At 41.3% G+C, this 16,176-nt stretch overlaps 1 protein-coding gene across 12 annotated transcripts in view; it reads left to right on the top strand.

The window, feature by feature from the left end:
- lrrc7 (leucine rich repeat containing 7) overlaps positions 1–16,176 on the top strand; it is a 104,798-nt gene that overhangs the window by 30,181 nt on the left and 58,441 nt on the right. For 11 of the 12 annotated variants that reach the window (XM_020602838.1, XM_020602837.1, XM_020602827.1 and 8 more), the window contains exon 1: positions 3,800–4,322. The exons of the other annotated variant lie outside the window; for it this stretch is intronic. In XM_020602838.1, coding sequence (XP_020458494.1) covers positions 4,298–4,322 — 25 coding nt within the window. In that variant the 5' untranslated portion in view covers positions 3,800–4,297. Of the gene's footprint in view, positions 1–3,799; positions 4,323–16,176 lie in introns of those variants that run through there. 12 annotated transcript variants of the gene reach the window in all.

Raw genomic sequence — 16,176 nt, 5'->3', positions numbered from 1 at the left:
GCTTCCCTGATTACTCACCAGCTGCACCTCATTAGTCTCCTCCATACTTATACACTGTTCACCAGTCACTCCCCTGCCAGTTCTTTCTCTGTCTTCAGGCCAGTGGTTGTTATATTGTTTTATCAAGTTTATGCTAAGATTGTCTTTGTTCTTTCTAGTCCTTGTTAGCCCCGTAGTCATTATCCCACCCTGCCGTCTCTAGTGTCTTCTTCCTCTTCGGACCTCTCCTCTGGACCCCCCTGGATTTCACCTACACCACCAGCCACCGCCTCCCAGGTCGATGCACAGTCTCCCTTACCCAGTTTATCCCTGCTCTTCTGTCTACAGCCATCATCACCTCCACCTCGACCAGCCCAGGAGTGACCTCTGCGTCCGCAGACCGGTACATCATCATCCACCATACCACTGACTGTTTTTCTGCTGCTGCTGATCGACACCCGGTCATCTACCTCATTACTCCTCCTGTATATATGTCACTACCTTCACTGTAAATAAACCTCACTGCTTGCACTGAAGCCAGCCACCTGGGTCCGCTTTTTATCTGCTCGCTCACTCTGTGTTCGAGTGCACCCTAACAGGTATAAGTTCAACACATGACAACCTGCTGCCTGCAGGGTAGAGAACTCTCTCATTGCTCAAATCAGTCCCCAAAAACATAAAAGAGCAAACATAGACTTGGAGTCCTGTGCATAGTTTACCCAGACCTGCTTAAAGTTTGGACAGTTCTGTGGCCATTGTTGTTGCAGTGTCTGCAAAGATAGAAATCTATAGTGATGAGCATCGCTGTTATAGTTCTAGTTCACACTCACCCAGTAGTTATGAGGTGTGGAGAAGGAGATGTAATTTGGTGCTCAAAATAGACAAGCTGTCTAAATGTACAGCAGTGCAACCTATGTGTTATAGCAGATCCATGCTTGGCTCACTAAACCGGAGCTGCCCAAAATAGGACCTGTGGGCAAAATCAGCTGAATCCAGGCTTCCTGAAATAGGACCTGGCTCTCATTAAATGGGTTTGGCCCACCAATGTGTTACACAGAGTGTAAACTGTACTGCTTTTCATTTATTTTGTTTAAATGTGACAACTTTTCATCTGAGTTTCTTGGGACAAGGCTCCAATCAGACTTATAACTCCTTCTATATCCTTATTTTTAGCACCAACATTTTATTAGACCTTCAAAATTTGGAATAAGTGTATCTTTCATAGTAAAAAATGGGAGTGTGGGAGAGCTTAAGGGGGGGTGCAGAGACAAAAATAATGTGTTGCGGGACTTTGAGACATGAACACATACTGATAAGAATCAGTGAGACTTGCACTTGACGATGGACAAGCAATCAGTACACTGCAAACAGGAACTGCTAATACTGTAGCTAGTTCTGCATACCTTTAATGATGCCACCTTGACAAAATGGAAAGGAATATAGGCTAAAAAAATCAGCATATGTTGGTGTTAAAATGAACAGTTCTTACTGCAGAAGCAAACTCAAGGGTCTACTTTAAAATGCAAGGATATCGCTCAGAAAGGATTTCAATTACAGGAAGACCATCAAGGTCACCAGAAAACAGCAGGTGACTCGGGCTATAAGGGTGTGAGTGAAATTTTAATTAAACTTTGTCCTTATTTTTTAGTAGGTGTTCAATGATTCCTCTACATAACACAATATAAAATCTCTTATCAGCTGAGGATATAACAGATTCACATGTCCTGCTCTTCATATCTATTTGCAGACAAGCCTTAAAAAGATGCTCCTTACCATCATTTCTATTATCATCTTTTTTTTTAAGTAGACCACTTAATGAACCAGAAAAAATAGAAGGACATCACAAAAAGACCAGTGAGGTTTTTCTGCAGGATTTCTTGTTTTGATATCTTATGAAAACCAAACCTTTTCTGTACACTTTTAAGGCCCTCTAAATTTGTCTCCTGTTGTTGCCAGGCAACAAATGCAATCCCAGCTGTTCAACAAGACTTCAGCTTGAACTTTTTTTTATTCCTGGTGGTTTCATTGCTGGAATAGAAAGCTCCAGTTATGATGCAGGTGATGTTTTGCCATCCTCTATAGCTATGACCAGACAAACCTCAAGGTGACCCAGAAAGCAGATGATGGAGAGAGACGCAGAGTGAGAGATGACTTAATGACTGTCCGAGTGGCTGGCTGGCCAGCTTCCTGTTCTCTCACAGACTCAGTCAGTCCCGGAGAATCCCAGCACGGCCATCTGGGGTTAACTGGAGCTTTGTCATGGCACAGCCAACTGGCACAGATGGCACAAGGATACTATGCCATTTGTTAGAGCTGAGTTGAGTACGGTGGAGCTAAAGGTCCTGAGTTATTTTTAGTTATCAAATATTAGAGTTTAATTTAAGTCAAGACAGGAACCACAAAGGTCATGGGGAGCTATAAATCTCTATTTCAAGTTTCAGACACCAACTTTATGCATCTAATGTAATCATGCTCCAGTTGTCAGAGCCTCTCACACAAGTGGGTTGGCAACTTAATGTCTGCACTGTTTGGATTAGGATCATGAGATCTGAAACGCATCCTAACTAACACTGCCCTTTTAGATGGAGCTTTAGAATCATATTGAGGCACTAAATGGAAACAACAATGATCCTAACTTCAGAAATTGAATATAAATCTGACCACAGCATGAAATCAATTATTGCTTCCCCCTCCCCCCACTGTCTCTTATCTTTGGTTTGACCTTTTGTTTGGATAGATTTGCTGGGGATACGTGCCTTCATGCAGGAACATATTCCTCCACACATGCACGTTCACCCGGAAACTGTGGTGTGCAGCCAGTGTGTGATGTTATCCCCAAACAGCTGTGGGTGAAGTGTTGTCCTCAAGTGCCCCATAGCACTGGCCATAGGCGCAGGGCAACCACTCTCACCTTCCCCACACAAATGTATCATAAAGATCTTAGAAGTGAATTTGTTACCACCCTCCTTCTCTGACCAGTGTCCCTAGGAATTATATCCATATTGCATACAGAGCTTACAGTATGTCCAGCATCAACACTGAGTGTTATTCTCACTACTTTCATGGCATCATTTTCAGTGAAAAGGCATAAATGCAATCTCAATGGCAAACATACAATTGAACCTTTCTTCAAAGGCTTGATACACTGTTCATTTTATGTCACAGCTCACAAACACTTGTTGTAGCGGAAAAGACGCATTCTGAAATATTTTTAAACAAGCATGCAACACACAGCATGTTTAAGATCAATCCACAGATTTTCAGTCATGTTGGAGTCAGGGGACTGTTACAGCAGTCCCCAGAGCTTCAGCTCGTGTTTCTTGAAAGTAGCTCATGGTGGATTTTGAGGTTTGATTTGGATCATTGTCTTTTTGTAGAAGCCAGCCTCTTTTTTTGCAATTTCACTTTGACTGAGTTGATATTTGTATTGAAAATGCTGATATGTTGTGGAATCTGGTCTGCCCCCATCCCCACAGTCTTTCCTGTGCTGTTGGCTGCCACACAACCCCCTAAATTAATATTTCCACCTCCATGCAGGACAGTGCAGTAACAGTAAAAAGTAGTGCCGCAACATTTTAAGAAAGACTAACTTTCCTCACAGGAGAAGATAGAGGCAGTATGGCAACAGTCCTAGGGACAACTCCACTTCGTGTGTGTGTGCGTGTGTATGTGGCGAGACAATGAGATGAAAAAGGCGGCTTTCTCTCTCTCTCTCTCTCTCTCATGCACACATCTGTGCACAATCTAGACGCGCACTCACAAACGCGCCTGCTGTGGCGTCCCTCTCTCACTCTCGCTCTGTACGGAGATAGATGGGAGGAGACGCTCCTGCTGGTTGTGCTCTCACTGCAGCGGGATTTACGGTAACGGAGAAGGAGAAGGGCACAGGTTCTCTCCGTCGGTCACGAATTCGTTCCTTCAGTGGAATTTTCATCATCGCACACTGACCTTTCTCGTCCCCGGTGCGTCCGCATCTTGGCGTTTTTTGTTAGTTTTTTTTTTTATATATACATGGAGGCCGCGCGAGGCATCTTGTACCGAAACCCTGCCGAGGAGATCATACCGAGAGGCTTCTGCGAGTGAACCTTACCGAATGGTCCTGAAATGAATCCTAGTACCGGGGTTTATGTGTGCACATCACCTGTTTCCTGGCGCCCGGGCTCCCGGAGATGCGGCTCTTAGCGCGGACACCTGTCCTGGTTTCACACCGGCTCGGTTCATCCCGGTAGACTCATCCTGTCCGGTGGTGCGGTGTAGCGTATATAGGTGCCACCAGAGTGATTTTTGTAAACCGTATCCGACACCAGCAGCCTGACAGATGGATAACTACTCTACTTTACAGCGTAAGGCAACACACATGGACACATACCTGCTGCAGCATTTCTCATTCACTCTGTGTGTTCATGTTTAATGTCCATTCAGTAAGGACTCTGTGACCTCACTGCACAAATGCCATTAATCAGCCACAATGCCCTGTATATTTGCTGTCATATGCACCCTACGCTTATTAATTCTGTCATAGGATTACAGGATTTACATGTTTTGTTTAATTGCCATTATTCGCATCATTATTGGCGGTATAACGTAACAAGACGTGAGACTGAAGGCTGCAGTGTATGATCATTTATGTTGAAGTGGTCCTCTCATCCCTTCATATAGAGCCTCCTCCACGGGCCTTTCCAGCTTTATGGTGAGCTAATGAAACAACCATGCGGCAAGAATAAAGAGAGAGAGCGTGCATGTGTGTGTGTGTCTTTGGATGGTATATGATGCAGTGTCATATCATATAGGCCTACCCTCCCTTCTTGACATGGAGCCCCCAGCAGTTCTTCTATTATAACTTCATGCTATCACAGCAGAACACATTATCACACAGAGACGTACTTGTTAAATCCTCCAGCCTGAGGTTCTGTAACTTATTATCTTATCTGGTCCATTGTTAAGCTTGTGTCTGTCATGTTTTTTACAAGCTTGTAATGACAACAGCTTGTTAGCCATCTGGCTAAATGCTTTATTGCAGCACCTGTACATGATTATATAGTTTATTTTCTGGTTCATAATCTTTCTTTTTGTTTTAATCACTTTTATTGGCCAAGTATGTTACACACACTAGGAATTTGTCTCCGGTGCTCAACTGAGGCAGCCATCTGCAGCACCAATTCACACACATACACACTGATGGAGGCGCTGCACTGAATCTTAAGTTTCAGTGTGTTTGTCTGAAATCAGCTACTACACCTGTACATACATTTTTCTGTCAAATACCTACTACTCTTAATGAAAATGCAGTAGGCACTGCAGCCACTCCACCCTCTAGTAAGCACAATTTCAGACATACTACTACAGTTTCATCTTACCCACCTCACCTGGATCTTTACCTGTGATGACACTAGTCGCTGGTGGGGCTGGAGTCAAATTCCTTGTATTTTTGAGATACTTCGTAATAAAGTTTATTCCTAAAAATATCCAAATTTAATGGAGTGGCATAATAACAGTCCTGGGACAACACAGCTTTGAGCCTGCCACCACTATGGGATGATGGGATAGCATAGTGTCCACTGCTTCCATGCTACAAAGGTATGTAGGCCATCCGGTTACCACTTGCATATATACAGTATATATTTTCTCATACTAAGAACTCTGACATCCTACTTGCCTTGCATGCACATTTTAGCCTACTAGGTAGCAGACGATTTTAGATGCACCCAACAACATGTTGACATATGGAGAATGGGAATCCAATTCCAGTTAGAGCAATGACCACACTATCCCCTGAGCCACTGCAGCCCCATAAACTAAATGCAAAGGTTTGCACCCAATGTGGGGCTCAAGAGTCTCATGCTCTACCAACTGAGCTAACTGGGCCTATATGCTCATATGTGTTTTAAGATACAGCACATATCAGCAGAACCCCCTTATTACTTGCAGGGCACTACAGCTTGCAGAAGGCTGCTTCTAATCAAAGGGAATATTTAATTGCAGTCTTCAATGGAACACGTTTCAAAGCGTCTTTGTTTTGCTCCTTAGATGGGCTCTATGATACACTTTCTTTTCAGGAGGGTTTCACAGTTGGTGCTGATAGCCTTATTTTGTAACATTTTGCAAACATGTCATTATGTGTTTTCAGTATTTGTCTCCTTCTTTGTCCACATAGGGTACAGCAGTCTGAGCTGTAGTCTGTGTATATGCAGAATAAGCAATTGTAGATTTGATTGTGCATATAATTGTTGTTCTGGTCTTTCTTCTGGCTTATGACAACGATACTTTTGGAGACTCTGAAGCGATTACTGACACTGTGCACCAACATTTTAAAAAGTATTAAACTGCCTGATAGAAATGTGCTCCAATGGATTAGTGGCATATAACTAAGTACATTTACTCAGTTACTTTCTGAGTGCTTTTATTACATTACCTTTATCTGTCATTATCTTTGAAGGTATTTTGCTGATTATTTTTCAGACACAACATATGATTAGCTTCTAAAACAAGATACAACGTGCAGTAGCAATTTCTTTGATGTAATTTTAGTCTGAAATTAAATCCTTCAAGTTTACTTTTCTTGTAAAATGTGGGAGAAAATCTAGCAGGTTTATAAGGACAATTTAGCTTGAAGAATTTTCTAAATGGACATTTTCATAGCTCTATCATAAAGATGGAGCGTTATTGTTCCTTAGTTAAAGATCCAGACATCAATTTCTAGAATGTTAAACAAGTTTATTCACTGGTTGAAATAGTTCTGTTGAACTGAAAAAAAATGTAGGATTCACTTTTGTTTGACAGAAATTCCTTTATAAAATTGAGGGAGATTAAACAGCTCAACAGTTTATAAAGTAGCTCAAATCAGTTTCACCTGGATCAACTACAACAAAACACTGCTCACACATTAAAATAATCCCATGTTGAACATTTTTCACTTTTCTGTTTTTACTCCTAAATTTTTTAAGTGCATTACAATTTTGAATGCAGGACTTGTAATGGAGTACTTTTAAAGTGAACCACAGTATTACTGCTTTTACTGGAGTAAAGAATTTGAATACTTTTTCATTGCCTGGCTATGGTTGTGGTCTTTCTATGAATTTCCTGGTCATTAACTGATTAGTACCTCTTGGTTTTGGGCTGTTAGTTATTTTGAAGTTGTTGCGTTGGGCTCCAGGCATTTGGGCATTGGGATTTTTTGACATTTGACACACTGAGTAAGTAACTAATTAGTCAAGAAAACAATTGAAAAATTAATAGAAACTGAAAATAATGTTTAGATACAGCCCTACTTGTGTGTTCCACTGCTATTTATTTGTGTAATGTAGGGTTGGTGCTAAATGTTTTTTGTCTTTGTTAGTTCTTGTTTATTAGAGATAACAGCAGAAACCTATAGAAAACGATAAGCAGTGTTCATACTGGAGGCAGTATTGATGGTGAAAGTAGTAATCATTCGTATTTAGATTTTTTTTATATATATATGTGTGTGTGTGTGTGTGTGTTTGTACACAGCTGCACAAGAAACATAAAAATCAAGGCCTCAGATCCAAGACACAATAAATGCGTTTTCTGTGCAAACTTGCATGCAGCTAGAGGAGGAAGGCTGGCTTAGGCTCTCCCTGCTGCTCCTCTACAGCTCTGACAGGATACTGCTGCTGCTGATGATGCTGCTGGTTGCCTAGTGATTGTATCCATGGAACTGGCTCACATCGTCATGGTGATGGGCCAAAGGAATGAGACCCAGTGAGGGAAGGGGAACAGAGATACCAGCACATCTGCAGTGTATATCATGATGATGATGATGTTAATGATGATGAGGATGAATTGTGACATTATCCAGGATGATGATGATGATGATGATGACGGTGGCTGTGATTGGGATATGTTGGCGTCATCAGATGTAGTGATGGCAGTGATGATGTTCACGAATGTGATGAAGGGTTTAGTTGAATTAAATCCATCTTTCAGTTTTGAAGCTTCAAAGAAGAACACAGTGTATTTTGCTATATTTTTATAACATGTTGAGTGTTTGGCAAATACTGATCTGAAAGATTAACAATGGAGGAGGGGGTCATGCTACAGGAAACTGTAACAATCACCTAATTTACACAAATTAATTATTAGTTGGATGATTAATTATTCAGTAATTTATTAAGCAAAAATGCCAACAATTCTGTAATTCCATATTTTCCATAGTGGGGATTTTTAGCCTTTTTGTTTCAGATCACAATAATCTGATGCAGTTCCACATGTCTTCAAGTCAGTGCATTTGACGAAATCTGGCTGGGCTCTGGGATGTTTTAATGGAATTTTTTTTTCTTCAGTTTTTAGACTTTTCACAGATTCATTCTTGAAAAAAAGACAAATAATTGATAATGAACATAAGTCGCAGCCATATTTCAGCAGACTTTTGATAGGTGTCACTGCATATTAGATATGAAATGAATAGTCAGTTAACCAATTAGTCTATCAACAGAAAAATACAGTATTCTGCTTTTATTTTGATAATAATTTTATATTATTAGCCATTTTTAATGCAATAAAAATTGCAATAAAATTATTACAAAGATGCTGCTTCTCTTTGTCATATGGTAAATGCGTTTCTATTTGTATATAGCGCTTTTCTGTGCATTGCAGCACACTCAAAGTGCTTTCACACTGCCCATTCACACTCCCAAAGTGGTGATATCACCAGGCACAACTTTTCAGTGTCTTGCTCAAGGACACTTCAACATGTGGACTGGAAAAGCTAGAACTGAACTTCCAAGCTTCTGGTTAGAAGATGACCCACTTTACCTCCTGAGCCCTAGACTTTAGAGAAAAATAGATGAGCGTCACCTTGCACTCTGCAAAGTTGTGAGTGGAATTACTTAAGTATTATTTGACATTTTATAGCCCAAAAGGTTAAATGGGTCATCAAAAAATAATCAACAATGAAATCGACAATGAAAATTCTTGTTAGTTGCAGCCGTTATGGATGATTGGTTATTTTCTTCTGCTATAAATCCTTTTGTAACTTGAGCTCAAACTGATCAAAGCATCAAACATCTTACCGCTACCTCTCAGTGAATTTTGCATGGACTATGACTTTACACACCTTTAAGGAGAAACTACCCACACTACAATTCTGTGAATTTGCTGGACTTTGGAGAAGCAGTGAGGAGAGTAGCAGAGAGAGGGAGGAGGAGCAGACAGAAACATTATCCTCTTTGTCACGGCTCATTCTGTACTGTAGCTTCATACGGGCTGCACGACACTGTTCCAAACTGGGCTCTCCGAGGATAAATTTATCTCAGTCATTTTGTTCATTGTGATTTGTTTAATGTGACTTGCTTCCCACTGTGAGTACGAGAGCATCTATTCTGTCCTTTCTACAGGCCCGCTGACAGTGTTGCTGTGTTTGCATCGTGCACATTGTTCTCTCCAGTATGACATAATGTTTTGGCTCAGATTAGAGATTGTGGAGCCTGTTTCTGCACAGTCTAACGAAGACAAATGTGGTGTGAAATATGAAACTCAATTCAGTGTAAGCAGTGCCATGTTTTTGCCTTGGAGCGCCACCTTATGTATTCCTTTACATCGAAAGAGTCACATTTACTTGTACGGAGCGATCTTGGTACCCAAGGACTGTTGGACTGTAGGAAGAGCACAGCTTGGTGACATTAGAAATGTGACAAGTTTTAGATGTTTTGGTGACTGTTTTTGTTGGTCAGGTAAAAGAAGACATTTGAAGGCGTCACTTTGAGGTTTGTGAACTTGCAATTTCAACAGGAACCATTTTCTGACAGCTTTTCTAAAATCCTGCAAAGGTTCCCAAAAAATCCACAGATCAGAATAAATAATTGCCTCTTTCTTATATTAATTACCCAAACACCATGGATATTAGCTCTTGTTTATTCTGCTTAAGAGTGGATTCGTTCCAGCCAGAAAACAAATCAGACATGTTGTTTTTGCAGCATTGTACAGGAGCCTTTTACATAGCCAGAGACAAATCTTCTTTTGTCACTGCCCTTATTATTATTGTTGAAACATGCTTCCATTGTTTTCAGTAGCAGCCAAAATAATTTCTTCAAGTATAAAATGCCTGTTCCAGCAGTGTCGTGATTCCACAGCTGTGGCTCCCCAGGCAGAATCTTACTGTGAAGAGGCACATCTGGTGTTTCTGTCTCAACAAAAGGTCTCTTCTCCCATTGTAACAGCTACAAGAATAGTAAAGAAGATGACCTGTCACTGAAGTCGAGCCAGGATATTGTAGCTACAGTGCATCAAGTTAGAAGGGCAGATTTTCAAGGCTGTGGAAAACACAGACACATACTGTAACACTTGCTGTGCTGCTCATTCACAGAGAATTACAGGAATTAGATGTGCATAATTTGGTGGCAGTGTATCTTGTATCTTGTATGTTTAGCATATGAACAGTTTGGCAAAAGTCAGCGGCACCCATGCAGTTGTTAAATAACCTGGTTGGACTGTAGCAAGGTGTTTCACACTATACTCAGGCTCAGTGTGTGCGTGCATGTGTTTGTGTGGATAGCTGAGTCTTTCACACTTGTCCAGTGTGTTTGACCCTGTGTTTCTGCTGAATCTGCTGGGTTTTCTATGTGTGCTTGTATTAGTTGTGCTGTGGGAACATAAATCTGTTTGTACAGCCACACCGTGGGGACCCACCTTCCTTTTGGGGACAAAAAACAAGTCCCCATAAAGTGAGTCATTACATTTTGGAGTGAAGACTTGGTTTATAGTTATTGTTAGGCAACTTGTGATTATGGCTAGGGTAAGTCTCCAGGACGTGAATTTAAGTCAGTGTAATCTCCTCGGAAGTGGTGGAAACATGCCTGCATGTGTCTGCACTTTTCTTTGCCTCCATGTTGTCTCCCCTGTTTCCTGCTTGTTCAGTTACGTCTTCTGTGACTTTGATTTTAATTCCTAAAATTTTGATAAATGTTATAAAAATGTTTTTATGAAAATATTGCTGTCTTAGAAATCTTCTGCAAGGACTCTCACAAGGCTGAGGAGCTTTTAGCAGTTAATTCTGGTTCAGCAAATAGTTTTAAAATCATTTTTACTGGCTGGTTTACAATGCATATCAATTCAAAATACAACAACTTGCAAGACAAGCTTTACATTGTGCAGGACATCTCATATACTGTAGAACTTTCCTCATAAAAAGACATCTCTAATATTTTGTTCTGCAAAACATTTGAGCTTCTGTACCATGACTGGTAGTAATTGCTAAAGAGGGGATGTAAAGAGTGACAGTCTCCCAGGGAACCAGAGGAGGAGGTGTGGCTGTCTGCACCCAGTGCCAGTTTGTCCATGTGCTATCCTGGGTGACCCAGTCTCTTTTTAATGGGACAAAAGCTCAGGCAGCCTCTGGTCCGAGCTCTTAGACAACTACCAGGACATTCTAATGCGTCTGTTAGAGTCTTTAAAATCCTCTCATCTGTTTTAGACTCAGCATCTAACGTGGAGGAAATTTAAACCTGCCCAGTTTAATAATAACACTTGTCTCAGAGTAGTAAAAATAACCACAATCTGCATTAAGGGAAGAACACCAGTGCACAGAAACATACATGTGAGTGCACTGCATGAGTGAGTCTGGCTCAGACCAACAGAGAAACCTTTAAAATGCAGACAAGCAGAATGGGTGCGAAATTTAGAGCAGCAGAGTAATCTCTCTAAGTCGACAGCTTCTGCCCCCCGTCCTGCTCTGTCTGTATTAGCTCAGCTGTCACTGGCTGTGAGGCATGAAGAGACTGAGAGATGACTCGTCTCAGTGTTCACTCGGGTTCGCTGTTTTTTGACATTTTGTCATCTCAATAACATGCCTTCTTCTTTCTCTGTTTATATGTTCAGGTTCTTCCTTAAGGGAGAAGTCGGGCATTTTATATATCTTTGGTTTTCAACAAATACTAGAAAAAGACAGAAACAAGCTTGTGACTTTAACTGTGTCACTTCACCCAACCCGTTCCTTCCTACTGAAGACATTAATCTATATAAACCAGTCATGTGTATATATAAAGTTTCATCTTTGTAATTTTCTACAACATCTGGTCACTGTAGTTTTTAGCAGACTGGAGTAATTAGTACATTTGTTAGGAAATGTTTTAATTTGATGCTCTAGTGACTATTTCCAGCAGCAGAATGGTTTGTGTGGGACTGACTTAAAATAAACAGTGTGTGTGTGTGTGTGTTCATGTTAACGAAGGAACATGTCACAGGTGCAACACTGTGGCTCACCAATGTGTTTTTCATAGTTTTTGGACAACAGTGGAGCTCTGTGGCTATGCAGGCAATTCCTTAGTACAACGGTTTTCAAAGCATTTATTGATATGAAGTAAAGAGTAGAATCAATCACCTGTCTTGTCCTTTAAGTAACAGCACAGTAACTTTTATTTGTGTGGATGTAAAATGTGTTTGTTTCAATGTGATTCAGTCACAGCTGATTTTGGTGAACCAGCAGCGGTTAGGCCACTGTTGTTTCAGTGTACAGCGTGACTACGAGCTGTCACCTACTTTAGAAGAACTGAGCCTCTTCCACCAGAGGAAAGGGGATCAGGAGAGGAAACGGAGACTTGATATGATGCCAGTTCCTTTTAGGCTCAAGGGAGGGAAATGATTTTCCATGTTGTCATTGGTAGCAGTCAGAAATGAATGCTCTGACAGCAAGGCATGTCAGAAGGATGATAAAACTCTGCATTTGCTTCTGCAGTAGTGGAAAACACACTCAAATCTGGTACTTATATAAATGTAGCAATACCACACTTTGTTACAATTTAATGCCACGCAACAACTTTACTTAATACAAAGGTAGTAGCATCAAAATACACTTAAAGTATCAAAAGTAAGAATAATCATATACAGAATGAGCATAGCAGAATATCATATATTAATATATTAGAATAATTGATGAAAAGTAGTATTGTAAAGTACAGTATCTCCTTCTGGAATGTATTGAAGTATAATGTTGCGCATAATAAAAATACACAAGTAAAGCACATGTACCTCAAATCTGTACTTAATTATAGTTCGTGAATAAATACCAAAAGCAGGCAGGTGTGGCAGGGAGTCCAGTATCTTACCAACCATAAGAATAATCTCAGTGCGGCTGAAGAGGACGCCTCGCTGGCAGAGGAGCTGAACCTCTTTTTTGCCTCCTTTGAGGGGCTGCAACTAGACACAAACTTCATCCAGCGTGCGCCTCACCTCATGCTCCCCTACTGTAAGGGTGGGGCCGCTGTGGGCCGTAAACCCAAGGAAGGCTGCTGGACCGGACAGCATCCCAGGACATGTGCTGAAGGTTTGCGCAGACAAGCTGGCTTCACCAGGATCTTCAACCAGTCACTGGCCCAGTCCGCTGTCCCACCCTGCCTGAAGTTCTCCATCCCAGTTCCCCTGCCTAAGAAACCCAACATAACCAGCCTCAATGACTACTGGCCAGTTGCACTCACTCCAGTGGTGATGAAGTGTTTTGAGAAACTGGTACAGGGACAAATTATGTCATTCCTCCCACCAACATCTGACCCACACCAGTTTGTATACAGGGCAAACAGGTCCACAGAGGATGGCATAGCCAGCTGTCCCACTTGGAGCATCAGGAGAGCTATGCACGGCTGCTCTTTGTGGATTATAGCTTCTCATTCAATGCCATCCTCCCCACAAACCGGTGAACAAGCTGGTGGACCTGGAAAGTACATATTCCACCTGCATATGGATTAGGAGCTTCCTGTCTGGACGCAGCCAGAGGGTGAGAGTAGGCCCACACACATCCATGGCTCCCAGCCTCAGCACTGGTTCACCACAAGACTGTGTGCTGAGCTCCCTGCTCTACAGCCTGTACACCCACGACTGCACCCCCGCCCACCACGGCAACACCATTGTAAAATTTGCTGATGACACCACGGTGGTGAGGCTTATCTCTGGGGGGTGAGACTGCCTACAGGAATGAGGTGGAGAGGCTTATAGTGTGGTGCAGAGAGAACAATCTGCTCAAAGACTAAGGAGGTCATTGTCAACTTCAGGAGGAAGAAAACTGACATCTTGCCACTGTATATCAGCAGGGACCGTGTGGAGAGGGTGCCGGCCTTCCGCTTTCTGGGAGTCCACATTAACGAGGATCTGACCTGGGGTGTGAATACCTCTAAACCACTTAAAAAGGCCCAGCAGAGACTGTACTTCCTATGGGTGCTCAGGAAGAACATCTCCCAGAGACTGCTGGTGTCCTTTTATCGGTGCTCCATTGAGAGCATCCTTACATACTGTATATGTGTATGATACAGCAGCAGCACAGTGGCTCAGAGGAAACGCTTCAGAGGGTCATTAAGGACACTTCACACCCTGGACGTTAACTCTCTGAACTGCAGCCGCCAGGTAGACGGTTCAGAGCAATCAAATCAAGGACCACTCGATTCAGGAATAGTTTTTACCCAACAGCAGTTACCACACTCAGTGCTGCTAAAATATAGTATGCCTGTGTGGAGGGGGTGGGGGGTGAGAGGTTTGTCGTTTACTTATGTTTTTTTGGCAGTTATGTTTTTTTATATGGTTTTATTTCATACGGTTTGTTGTTTTTTATTGCTGTACCGTCTGGAGTCACTCTAAAGCTGTGTTGTATGTATTACAATGTCAATAAAGGATTAAATAAATGTCTAAACTTCCCATCTCTATACTTATGTAAAAATCCATCCTGTCATTTAAAACAACTTGTTTTGCCCCCAAGAAAAGAATAATGAATGTCGCCCCCAAGACAGTCATAACAGAAAACAGCAGCTGTGACTAATAACATTAATAATATTTGAATTTTACCCAAAAGTAGAAGAGCCATCATTAAAGTTGTAAATGTCACTTGTGCTTTTCTGATCATGCCAAAAAGTCTGAGAAAAGGTCTGTTGTTGTGTTCTAATGTAAAGATGGGTTCAATTTTTTATATTAGAGAAAAGTAGATAATTTTTTACAATGAAAGATGATATTTTAATCCTATTTCTGGCAGCACAGTTTCACTGTTCTGTGGCTTTGTTTGTAAGCATAAAATGTCAGCAAATGACCCGTAGAACTTAGTACAATCATGCAAGCATGTCAGACATTCATTACAAACACTATTAAAGGCGGCGTACTAAAAATGGCACATCTTATCTTCTCTCAGTAAACAGTGTTGATGCTCTGCTGAATGGTTGCATCTGCTCATGAGTTTATTTCTGTGATAAGATGTGGTGAGTAGTTTAGTTTGACAGTGCTTTGTTTTTTGTTTTTCTTATATTTGAACAAAATCCCCAGGCTCACTGTGGGTACCCATGTGTGGAGAACGTTAATAGACTGCTCCACTATATGTAACTGAGGGACCGCCCCGGACCAGTGTGTGTGTGTGTGTGTTTGTGTGCGTGCAGCATACTGTTTGACTCTGCTGTGGACTGTAGTGAGTGCCCATCCATGCATAGGTATGAGGGCACTGAGTGGGTGGACCTGCATGTCACTATATAGGTAACTGTGTCTACATGTATGGTGATCTTTGTGAGGATCACTTTGACTTTTATGCTTTGGGAGTGAAGATATTCTGGCCCAGCTTCACTTTTTAACACATCTTCAAAGGTTCGAATTTGGTTTAGGGTAAAAGCTGGTGTTAGGCATTTGGTTGTGATGGTTGAGGTTAGAGGGAGAAAGAGAGAGAGTTGCTGACATTAAACGTTCTTGTCGAGACTGTCCTCCTGTCTCTGTGTAGTATATGAAATTACAGTATGTACAGTAGGTCAGCTCCCTAAGGTCATATGGGCTTCATATGTCCTATAGGAGTGCCTGTATGACATCTTTTGCTGCCTTGAACATGCAATCAGCAGGACTTATTAGCACTTCTGTTGTGCCCATTAACATGGACACCTACTGTAGAGTTCAGTGATCTGATGCATTATACATCTTTTACACTGATGTTTTTATTTAGATTTTGGGAAGCTGTTATAGTATAGAATATTTATGACTTTATGGTTTGCAGCCCCTAAAAATGAAGAAGTATCTAATTACAACCCATTCACAGGTTTTATGTCTATGTTTGTGAGCTGTTCTACTAAAGAATGATTTCCTCCTTTAAACTTTCTTAATTGTTTCACTTGTGTGGTGAATGAGGTAAAACCATCCAGTATTTCACAGGTAAAGGCAAGCAGAACAATGTTTTTGTCTCCCTTATCTCATTAATCATACTTTTCCCATTTATGTCACTGAGGTCAGGCTAAA

Source organism: Monopterus albus, unplaced genomic scaffold (genome assembly GCF_001952655.1).
Source record: "Monopterus albus unplaced genomic scaffold, M_albus_1.0 scaffold58.1, whole genome shotgun sequence".
NCBI classification, from domain to species: domain Eukaryota; kingdom Metazoa; phylum Chordata; class Actinopteri; order Synbranchiformes; family Synbranchidae; genus Monopterus; species Monopterus albus.
This window is presented reverse-complemented; position numbering and strand designations above follow the sequence as displayed.